The 11,517-nt window shown below is 38.7% G+C and overlaps 1 protein-coding gene across 1 annotated transcript in view; it reads left to right on the top strand.

Annotated features, from left to right (window-relative positions):
* Positions 1-358: 358 nt before the first annotated feature.
* The window catches only part of tshz1 (teashirt zinc finger homeobox 1), a 61,107-nt gene continuing 49,948 nt past the window's right edge, over positions 359-11,517 (top strand). The window contains exon 1 of the mRNA XM_063014890.1: positions 359-839. Within this exon, the coding sequence (XP_062870960.1) occupies positions 800-839 (40 nt within the window). The 5' untranslated portion in view covers positions 359-799. The remainder of the gene's footprint in view (positions 840-11,517) is intronic.

Genomic DNA, 11,517 nt, shown 5'->3' with positions numbered 1-11,517 from the left:
CAGCTAGGATTTCACTGTCAGAGTGACGCTCCTGGAGGGGTGGAGTGTAGAGGAGCAGGAAAGGCAACTCGATGCGTCTGTCTATCAGTGTAGACTGGCTGAAACAACGCTCTCTCCTCTCCAACACAACATTCAGCAGCTTTACTCCAGTTTAACCCGCGTTTCACTCGCTCGTCCTAGTTTCTCGCAGTACTCGAGAACGAATCGGAGAGGTTTTGATCTTGTTTCGCTCCGATCTTGTCCACATGTGGGCCGACATGGACGGAGCGCGTGTTTGCTGAACACCGGAGGAAGCCGAAGCGCTCAGTGCGTTATTCCTTCTGACTGAACCGCTTTATGTCTTCCTTTTCTCCTCACCTAGGAACCCGAAGCTGGGAGGAATAGCCTGCTTTCGGACTGGAGCTTTTCTCTCGAGGTTGTGGAAGTTTCCTGACGTTTCTTCATCGCGATCGTGTTTCCGCGATCCACGATGGACGCACGGGCGCTTCACCAATGATCAAGATCCGCGCCGTTACACCGGACCCGAACGGAACGGACTCAGCTGTCTGAACTTGATCGCTTGTTTTGCTTCAGAAAACAATCCGATCTAATAAGAAATATAATATAAACACAAATCTGTTCACCCTGCGCACTGCGATCTGGACTTTAATCAAAAGTCGACTGACTTTTGAAGAAAGAAGACACTGATCGAAAAGAAAGGGGTTTGTTTTAACTACAAAAAAGGACCGATTACAACATTTTCGCGTTGTTGTTTTTCTATTCTGTATGAAAAGTCAAGTGAAAGGAGTTGGACAAGAGCATGCCGCGGAGAAAGCAGCAAGCACCCAGGCGATCTTCAGGTAAGTCTGTTTATCATTCATACACACACACACACACACACTCACACACACACACACACGTACGCTTTTGTTTTAGCTAGTCGAAAGTCTAGTTAATCACCCAGTAATAATAATAATAATAATAATAATAATAATACTAATGATAAATAACAATAATTGTTGCTTTAAATAAATAATGCCCTCCTACCCCTCCCACCCACTTCACTACCATTGTAAACTGAAGTGCAATAACATAACTTGTGCAATAATACTGTTGTTTAAACATGTGCAATACTGCTACAATTCTTCATATACTTTTATATATCTTTTGTTTTTTTTAACGTTTTTAGACCTTAGTATTTAAGGACTTAATTTTCGCCGTTTTAGTGTGTGTGTATGTGACAGTGTAGGTTTCTTGTTTCTTGGAGTTGCACAGAAAATGTAGTTGCATTTTTAAAAACAATGTTAATAAAGGCATTCATTCATTTATTCATTCAATACCTGACACGCACAACCCTAAGGGCGACTCACATTAATCTAATATAGGACTAATCATCACACTTAATGGAAGACCTGAACATACTGTGTACACATTTCTAGATAAACAAAATACAACCTCAGTTTTATAGGTAAAAAAAAATGTGTTAATTATTGATCTAAAATGAGGCTTAACCTGCTCGTGTTTACATTCAGAACCCCCTAATGCAAAGTCAACATTCTTCTAGTATTAAAAGTTTTGGAAGTGTTGAAAAAGACCAGGCCCCGATCCGCAGGAGTTTTTCTGCTCTCCTGTGTGTTAGAAGCGGATTGCCATCCTGGATTTGATGCTTGATTGATCGCCTGTCACGTGGCCGCCTTTGATCTATTCATTCCCGATAACCATCAGTGAATCATTCACCATGGCAACGCGCATGCGCTCCGCTAGTTTTGGACACCCAGGACAACTTTTGGCCCTGCTGAGGGGGAGAAAAGGAGAAAAAAGGAGCAAGGGAGGGGTAGGCATTCTTGCACTTTGTTGGACTATCTCAGAGAGGCTAAGAAGAGGTAGATGGGGTGTGCTGAGATTACAGGCACTCCAGAACATCTCTGATTAGATCTTATTTTAGAAGATACAATTTATACAATCACATGACATTGTTTTTATTTTTTCTCTAAATGTAGGGACGTGTCAGATTGGTATGTGTGGTACGTGCAAAATACCAGTATGTTTTGCTTAAATTTTTTTTAGTTCTAGGGGATATACTGATATTGAGATACATATTTTTTACGTCTTGCTGATCTTCTAAGGGAGTATAGTCTGTCTCTGGATCATTTGGAGGTTAGCGGTTCTTAAATCGCAGCCGAACTCTGAAAAATTGTCCCAGACATTATTAGGAATGCAAGCGCCACAACTGTCTACAAACATATTTTTAGTAATTATTATATATTTTTAATTAAGTAATTAATTAAGTAACCCTCCTTAGTTAAAACTAATAGTAATAATACATTTAGAATAGGGCTGCATTTAAAAAAAATAAAGTGTATAATAATAAAATATTATAACATATTATTCTATAAAAGTACAGCACTACAGCTTTTTCAACTTCATACAGCTCTCCTGATAAAGCTGTTGCCACTATATTTGATTAAAGAAGGGTATTTGTTGGTGTAAATTAATTTATCATAGTGCCAACAAAAACATCATAAATGACTGTTAAATTAAGGAAACAGAATTTTTTTTTTTAAATTTCCATAAAGAATCCTTTTGGCACTGTTAGTGTTTAGACATATATTCTGTACTACACTGTTTTATGGCATAATAGTGGACTGGTGTTGATTTGGCTCTACTGTTTATATGGTTTTTATTGCTGTGCTGTAAACTGTCACTTAACAGTGCTGCTTATCTCAAATCAACTGAGCAGAACTGCTTTACACCGATTTCATGTGAGAAAAACGACGTAGCATGACACAGGATGGCGATTTCATATAGAGACTGAACAGTCTTAAGTTTGTAATTATAAACACAGTGTGAGCTGAAAAATAACCTAAAAGTAACCGTTTGTAGCACCTATAAATACAGCAGTGGTGGATACACAGTGACTTGTCATTAGATGTTTATACTGTGTCATAAATTATGCATCGTAGAACGTTTAAACAGTATTTTATTCTTTGAATTTTAAATATTGAATACATGTACAGTTTGCATAGGAATTATGTGTATTTAGCTTTGCTATTTTTTACACAATTAAAGCACATTAAAGTACTTACATTCAATCACAACATATAAAATAATTTAACAAAATAGATAAAATGCACATAGAAGATCCATACAAAGTGTACACGATTGTGCTTATATATATATAGGCTTTGACAACAGTTCTAAACATTGTGTGCTCTTTAGAAAGCCGAATCAACGACTAGGAAAAATGTTGACTAGTCTATCTTGGTAATTTATGGTTACACGTAATATGCACCTTGCCAATGTCAAGTATTGTTTTGTGATTCCATAGTGCGTATTCTTACTCGGCGAAAGTCAGATTCTTAAATAAACATCCACACAGAACCAGTTCTTACAGTGTTCAGTTGTTCTGTGCTGGTCTTATATAGACACTATGTTAAATTCAAGAATTGTCAGATGTCGCTGTAACCAAACTAGTTAGTTTTTGGGTACTGAAGCCTCTTCCATTTAGTCTTATGTTCTTTATTATGAAGTATAAAAATCTGAATGTGTAGGGTTTTTTAGACTATGGCTTCGCTATGTTGCTGGCACTTGTTAGCACCACCTCAGGAATTAGGACTAGACACTGTAATGCATATCCTGAACACTTACAGAAATGGAAGTACTCATGCTGAAGTAGCACCCTATGTTTTTACATAGGAAAGTGCACGTTAGGCTTATATCAGGCATAAAGGAGCGTTATATGTACATTGAATGAACTTTCCTTACGTCAAATGTATAAGAAAGGGTGTATTTTAGTGCTTTTGTTTTTGTACTGTGATAATATATTCAAGTTTGTGATCAGATTTTTGCCATATTGTCCAAATCACACATCAGAAGTCGTAGTGTTTACTGGTGCCTCAAGGGGAAACATGTTAAATCCAGCAATCAGTTCAAGACTAGGGATTTACCTGTGCTTGGATTAATTTTTTCTAAATTTAAACTGATTTTAATTGTTTGTTTGTTTGCTCTTCTCCCTCCCAATGAAAGTTAAATGCACAGCATTTGATTTAAAGCAACAACCATGTTCCTTTCTCTCTTAAGAGAGCTTCCTTTGACACGAAGCCTTGTTAAGCATGGAACGAGTGCTTGTCCTAGTCATCTGAATTTCAGTATTAAAATTGGATTAAATGTGCTCTGAATTAAACCTGGGCGTTGACATTTGGGCAGATGCCTCTTCTTAATTTCATACCTAGACTTGCGGCACGTGAGCGAAATGTAAACCGGTAGGGAGGTTTTGCTTATTTCCTGAACTTTGTCGGCTGCGCAGATACGTTTGCGGAGACTGTCACCGGGAGTTAAAAGACTCTCCAAGGTGAGATGGCAGCTGGTAATGTGACCTGGCAGATCGTACCTAAAAACAAGCCATCAAATCCCCCCTGTCTGCAGTGAATATCGATTTAATTGTCTTGTCTTTTGACAGGCGTATACATCATCGGCTGTTATGGTCAATCAGAATTTGGCAAGCTCGGTTTTCCATCATTCGAGTCAGTCTGACGCGTACGATCGGAACAAAAACAAGCAAGGGACGTTTGAAATGTCTGGTTTAACCTTGAGGTGAGAAATCGAGTAAAGTTGAGTCTCGGAAAACGACTCGCGACTGCATTATTAAAGCGTACATGAATACGCTAATGTTTTCACACCTCTGTTTTTTTGCTAAGTTTTATTCACTCGTGCAGTTTTGTGTAGTTATTCCCTTTCGGCTTGTTGCTCGGGTCGTGTTGGTGCAGTGGGACCCGAGTGTGTCGGCCTGCTGCAGCCATTTGTTTCGATTTGCTGCCTTTCCTCTGAAGCGTGTGCAGGCCTCCCATATCGAGCGCAGCCTGTGTGTCAGCCAGCAGCAGCTCAGAGGAGAGAAACTGCTCACCGATGAAGTCTGTATTTACATTTGCAACCTTTTTAAGCTTCCTGTGTGGTAGACTGATTTAAAAATTGTATTGACTGTAATATATTTACCAAAGTCTGTTGATGAGCTGTTACATGGACAATCACACGGCTGTTTATGGTATTCAGATGAATCCTACACTTGCCTGAGATGGGAAGGATGTAAATACTTTGTTATCGTACTGTTTTTACAGTGTTATACCACTGCTTTATTCTGGTCAGGGTCACGGTGTGTCTGATTCATTGGGCAAAAGGCGAAAAACATCCCAGTCAGGTCACCAGTCCATCACAGGGCAGACACACCTTTATGTAGTAGCTCAATTAGTCTTAGGACTTAGGCATGTCTTAGGCATGTCTTAGGACTTGTGTGAGGAAACCAAAGGACCTGGAATACAGGGAGAACATGCAAACCCCACACAGAAAGGACTCTGGCCACCCGTCCATGGAAAATAAAGCAATGAGGTGACAGCGCTACCCACTGTGCCACCCTGCATGGCCTACATGAACACACAACACATTTACATGTCTTGACCTTTAACAGGCCAAATTAGCTTTTTAAATGTCTAAATAGAAAACATCACCCACATATTTCAAATACAGTTGGTACAATGGGTGTCGCACAGCAGCATGGGTTCTGAGGACTTGGGTTTGATCCTTGCATCCGCTCACTGTCTGTGTGGTTTTTCCCTTGGTACTTTAGTTCACTCTTACCTACTGAAAATATGCAGGTACAGGAGTTACTACTTGAAGTCAGTGCCTTGCACCCAGTGTTTAAGTGGCATAGGACCCAGCATGTCCCTGAAAAGTGATTAGTAAAAGAAAGCATGAATGAAGGGAAATTGTTCATGTGACGCATTCACCATAAAATTCCAGTTCAGATCAGCTGACTTTAAAAATAAATTAGGTTGAATGTTGTGCCTCTAGCATATAATTAATATAGATTTATTACTTCAAAATGTATCCATATTCCTTTTTTAGAATCAGAAAGCTTCTATTTAGTGGTTTTATGAGCATGAGTTTGATTCAGTAAGTAACAGGCCAGGGAATCGACTCTTTGAGAAATGAGTCTATCTTTGAAGCTTTGGAGTTGATTTCACATACCATAATCGATTTAGCTCTAGTTTGTGTGTAGTTGATTAAGCTCAAATTTAATATCACAGCTAGCAAAACCAAAATACCTTTGAAAAATAAGGAATAATTAAATAATAATCTTACAGTAAGGGCAAGGAATCGACTCTTTGAGAAATTAATCGTTGAAGCTTTGGACCTGATTTCACATACCATAATAGATTTGTTTCTACTTTGTGTGTAGTTGATTAAGCTCAAAACAGTTAAACCAAAATACCTCAGAAAAAATAGAGAAAAAAAAAGAAAGAGTTGACTTACAGAATCATTATAATCTTTGACTTATATTATAATAATTATTATTATATAATCATGTGGTCATGTGTCTGGAGAATGTGGACTTTTTTTAGAATCAGAAAGCTTGTGTTTGATTCAGTGAGTAAAATGGCAGGGAGTTGACTCTTTGAGAAATGAATCTATCTACGAAGATTTGGAGTTAATTTCACATACCATTTATTTTAGCTCTAGTTTGTGTGTAGTTGATTAAGATCTTAAGAACTTTAATATCACAGCTAGCAAAATAGTTAAACCAAAATACCTCAGAAAAATAATAATAATAAAGAGTCATCTTACAGAATCTTCATATGTTGACTTATATTGAAACATATTGATGCTATTCTAAATCGGATGTGATTTAAATATCACAAAATCATGTGATTGTATTTTTGTATTTATGCAATTAGTGTTAAACATACTAAAATGAACAGGAATCCATGTCTTCACTTGTATATAAGTATTTTTGGAAGGAAATTTGTACTAACCTGAGCAAAAAATTAATACACTTTTGCCACCTCTAACGATCGGTCATGTTTGGAGAATGTGTACTTATTTTTAGAATCAGAAAGCTTGAGATTGATTCAGTGAGTATTACGGCAGGGAATCGACTCTTTGTGAAATGAATCTATCTTTGAAGCTTTGGAGTTGATTTCACATACCATAATAGATTTAGCTCTAGTTTGTGTGCAGTTGATTAAGCTTAACTGTAATATTACAGCTAGCAGAACAGTTAAACTGAAATACCTCTGGAAAATAAAGAGAAATAAAAGAAAGAGTCATCTTACAAAATCTTCATAAGTTGACTTATATTGAAACATATTGCTGCTATTCTAAATCTGATGTGATTTAAATATCACAAAATCATATGATTGTGTTTTTGTATTTATTGAATTATTGTTAAGAACAGGGATTTGTGAGCATCCACGTATACACTTGTATAGAAGTATTTTTGGAAAGAAATTTATACTAACTGAGCAAAAAATTATTACACTTTTGCCACCTCTAACGATCAGCCATGTGCTTGGAGAATGTGGGCTTTTTTTAGAATCAGAAAGCTTGAGTTTGATTCAGTGAGTAATAGGGCAGGGAGTCGACTCTTTGAGAACTGAGTCTACTTTTAAAGATTTAGAGTTGATTAACATTGGTTTAGCTCTAGTTTGTGTGTAGTTGATTAAGCTTAACTTTAATATCACAGCCAGCAAAGCCATTAAACCAAAATGCCTCTAAAAATAAATTATAATTAAAAAAGGAGTCATCTTACTGAATCTTCATATGCTGACTTGTACTGAAACATCTTCATGCTATTGTAAATCAGGTCTGATTTAAATATGACAAGATTATGGGATTGTATTATTGAGCTAAAGAAATACTAAAAACACAAGAATTTGTGAGCATCCACATCTACACTTGTATATAAGTATTTTTGGAAGGGAATTCGTACTAACCTGAGCACAAAATGAATACACTTTCGCCACCTCTGACGATCGGTCATGTGCTTGGAGAACGTGGGCTTGTTTTTCCCGTGGTTAAAACACACACTTGAGAATAGATCCAGACAAATAAGCATTGTGCTCGTGGTTTGGAGCAAACAAGGAGCCACCGTGTGCTTCGTTACGAACCTGCACAGGGAGTCATTAAACTCGGCCCTTCGCAGAGGACGAAAGGCTTCTTAATTATCAGGGAGAGAAAAAAAAAGGAGTAACAGTTTGTCTGCTTTCGTTAGATAGGGGCCCTAATTATCTGAGCTTCTGATGGATTTGTGACAGCGCCTAACGATTAAAGCTGACAAATTCGGCTAGGTGTCAGCTCGGCAGCTGCCTTGATGTAATCAAGTTGATATTATACAGTTCCCATAGCCCGTAGTGCCGCATTAACTCAATTTTCTGGTGCAGGTGACAAATGGACTTTGGTACCTGACTAATCACGTCATGGCAGCGATGCTGCTTAATGACCTCGGTAATCCTGGCTCTTAACCGCACCGCTGGGCCCGCGCAGGCTCTTGGCCAATCAGACGCTTTGCTTAGTCAGACCACCGCACCATTATCTCTGGGTGTTAAATCACCACCGTTCTGTATGTTATTGAACGCGCCTCTGGTATTTTAAACGCTGAACACTCCATGCAAAAATGTGCGCGCTATGCAGCACGGTACTCTTTTATCATAAGGCCGTACACGTAGTTAGCCCACTCAGAAGAGAAATAAATCACTTCTTTATACAGTATGCTTCATGAGGTGTCTTTGAGTGTCGTTACCTTGTTATTACTAGCAAACTTTTCTATTTTCAGACTGAATTGGTGTTGTTGGGTTGCAGAACTATATACTGTAAATAGCAAAAACGTATGTGAACGCTCCATCCCAAAACCATGCACGTTAATATGGAGTTTCCCAGCCTTGCGGACACGTTTTTGGAGTGTACATGTAGCAATTTGTGCCCATTCAGTTAAAGTAACGTTTATGAATTTTGGTACTGATGTTGGACGAGATGGTCTGACACAATTGTCATTCCAGTTCAATCCATCAGAGAAGGGTTTAATAGACTTGAATTTATTTAACTTCTGTTAGTGTAACTGAAAGTAGTGCCCACATATTCTTTCTTTCTGCAGCCGGTTGAAAGATTGCATTGTGGGCGTGCAGCTTGAGCATACATGACTGATTGTGTTTACATAAACACCAATATTCAGGTCATAATCTGATTTCTTGCTGTCTTTTTCATTGTTTTGCGCGTGTAAACACGCCTGATGTGAGGTGTTTAGCTCCCTCCTGGTGTTGAGCTTGCGCGAGTGTCGTCGTTAATCAAACTCGCCGTCATTGACAGGTGACATTGACCTCCTTAGTCGATGTTCATGTGTAGGTCCAGGACTCTAAAGCAATACTTTCATTTGCATGGAGGATCAAAGCCTGCAGCGTATAGGAAATCAAAAGGTGCAGGTGTCGGAGCGGCGGTCCCCTCGTCTCCCAACACCAAGGTTGACTTGAGTAATGAAGATAGATGACAGGTTTTATAGGGAAAAGCATGGATCGAAATGAAAATATGTTTGAGCCTCCCATATGCCCGGGGTATGAGTGCGTGCAGTAATGCTTTCCCGCTGCCTAATGAGCTTTAGCACTATTGGGAGTTTTTAGCTTCCACAAGTTATGTCAACTCTACCATCAGCTTGGTCCCCCCAGAGATGTCATTCAGAAATAGAGGAAACTCTGTCAAGCCTATGGTAATGTTTGTATGAGGGCTTTGAGATTGTTTATTAGTTTATTTCTACACTTGCTTTCTGACTCTCTCATACCTATGGCCAATTTAGCATATCCAATTCCTTTACCACCATACTTTGTAGGGTAGAATGAAACCAGAATGGCAGGATGGACACCAATTGGGAAAATAAGCTGAACTTTTTAGGTAGTGACCGGAGGTGAGGTTTAAGCCCAGGTCCCTGTCACCTTGAAGCTTTGTGATGCACAAACTATTTGCTATGCTATAGTATGGTTTATATATAAGACAATAAAGTATATTTGCAGATCATTTGGGTGTGACGTATTTGAACCCAGCGTACCTAAATATTCAAATCTTTACACATATTGCACGAATGTACAACTTTGCTGCTGTGCTGCTTTGCCACTCTGTTTTTACCGCTTGCTGCCGAGCTCACTTTATTCACTCTGTTTGAACTTTGACCAAGTTTGCTGATCTTTTCAAATCACCACCAATAAACTAAATTGTTGTATGATGTAGTTGGACCCACTGCCCAGACAATGGAAGAGAAATCGATTCTCACAGTTTTACAAAATCCTAAGCTGTTTGTGTAATACTTAAAACAGAATCGCAATCCATGATATATCACATCAAACTTGTTTTGTTTTTTGCTTGGTCTTCATCTTGCATGCAAAACTGCATGCGAATAAACTGTCAGTTGTTTAAGCTCGCCACTTAGCGAGAGCATTCTGATGATGTAGAAGAGCTTAAGCGCAGCAGTAAGCGGTAATGTGAGCCCAGCCATGCGGTAAACGAAGCACAAAGCGCTTATCATATGAATGCAGTCAAAGCAAACTGCATCACTCTATGAGTTTCTGAGAGTGTCATGTTTATCATCTGGACTTTTATAACACTGACAGAGACTGGAATTTCTCACTGTAACAAGTATCTATACAACTTCTGCAATAGATGCACTGATCCAAAACTGAGTATTGAGCATTGGTATTGTGGCCGATACAGTTGAAAAGCGGTTGATTGTTATCTGTTCAGAATTGATGCTTCCAGTCGATCCAAATTTATGCTGTAAATACATGTGATGTTAATTGCAACACCACACGTCATGCACACAAACCCAACATAAACTGTCCAGTTGACTTTTGTGTTGATTGCAGAGTTAGATAGATTTCTGAGAAAATTCCACATCAATGTCAGTAATGAGTTGTGCCAATAGAATCTCCAATAGAAGTAAAATAGATAATAGAAGAATAGAAAGACAAATTTGAATGTTATCATTTTGTACCGATGTTTATCTTTTCTTTTATTCCTAGTAATGTATTTTTTGGTTGTCTCTAGGAGTTGCCAAGCGCCAAGACCAGATCAACCAATGCAGGGGTTTTCAAACTTTTTTAAGCGACCCACAAACAACGCATCAAAACAAAAAACAAAATATACTTAATTAGTAAAAACGGTGGCAATCTGGTCCCACTGTGGTTTACAAGACGTAACGTAAAGCCTCCACAAGGGGTGTTTGTGTACAGGTTTAATTTGTGTTTATGTGCCTATTATTTTTCTCTGCAACCCATTTTTTCTGGCTTGTGACCCAAACACTAATGCAGTGGCAAGGAGATGATTTGTCCCATCCAGTTTTTCATCCCCCAGACATTGTGAGGTGTGTCTGTTTATGGTCCAGCTAGGCATACAGGTATATGTACTTCCAACATTTGAAGTACCATTACATCATGATCATGATGACATTGGCCCTGGACAGACGGCAGTGTGTTACAGTGAAACACACACTCATCCATTTTCTCACTGACTCCAACCTGATGGGCAATTTGGTATACTAATTTGTGCTTTGCATTGTATATGTGCAAGCATGTCAACACTAGGGACAGTGGTAGCCAATAGGTAGAGCTTTGGGCTATCAGTTAAAAGGTTGAGAGTTTGAATCCTAGCCCTTGCACAGGGCCCTAAACTCTCACAATGGCTGACCCTGCGCTCTGACCCCAGCTTCCAAACAAGCTGGGATATGCG

Source organism: Trichomycterus rosablanca, chromosome 2 (assembly GCF_030014385.1).
Source record: "Trichomycterus rosablanca isolate fTriRos1 chromosome 2, fTriRos1.hap1, whole genome shotgun sequence".
In the NCBI taxonomy this organism is placed as follows: domain Eukaryota; kingdom Metazoa; phylum Chordata; class Actinopteri; order Siluriformes; family Trichomycteridae; genus Trichomycterus; species Trichomycterus rosablanca.
This window is presented reverse-complemented; position numbering and strand designations above follow the sequence as displayed.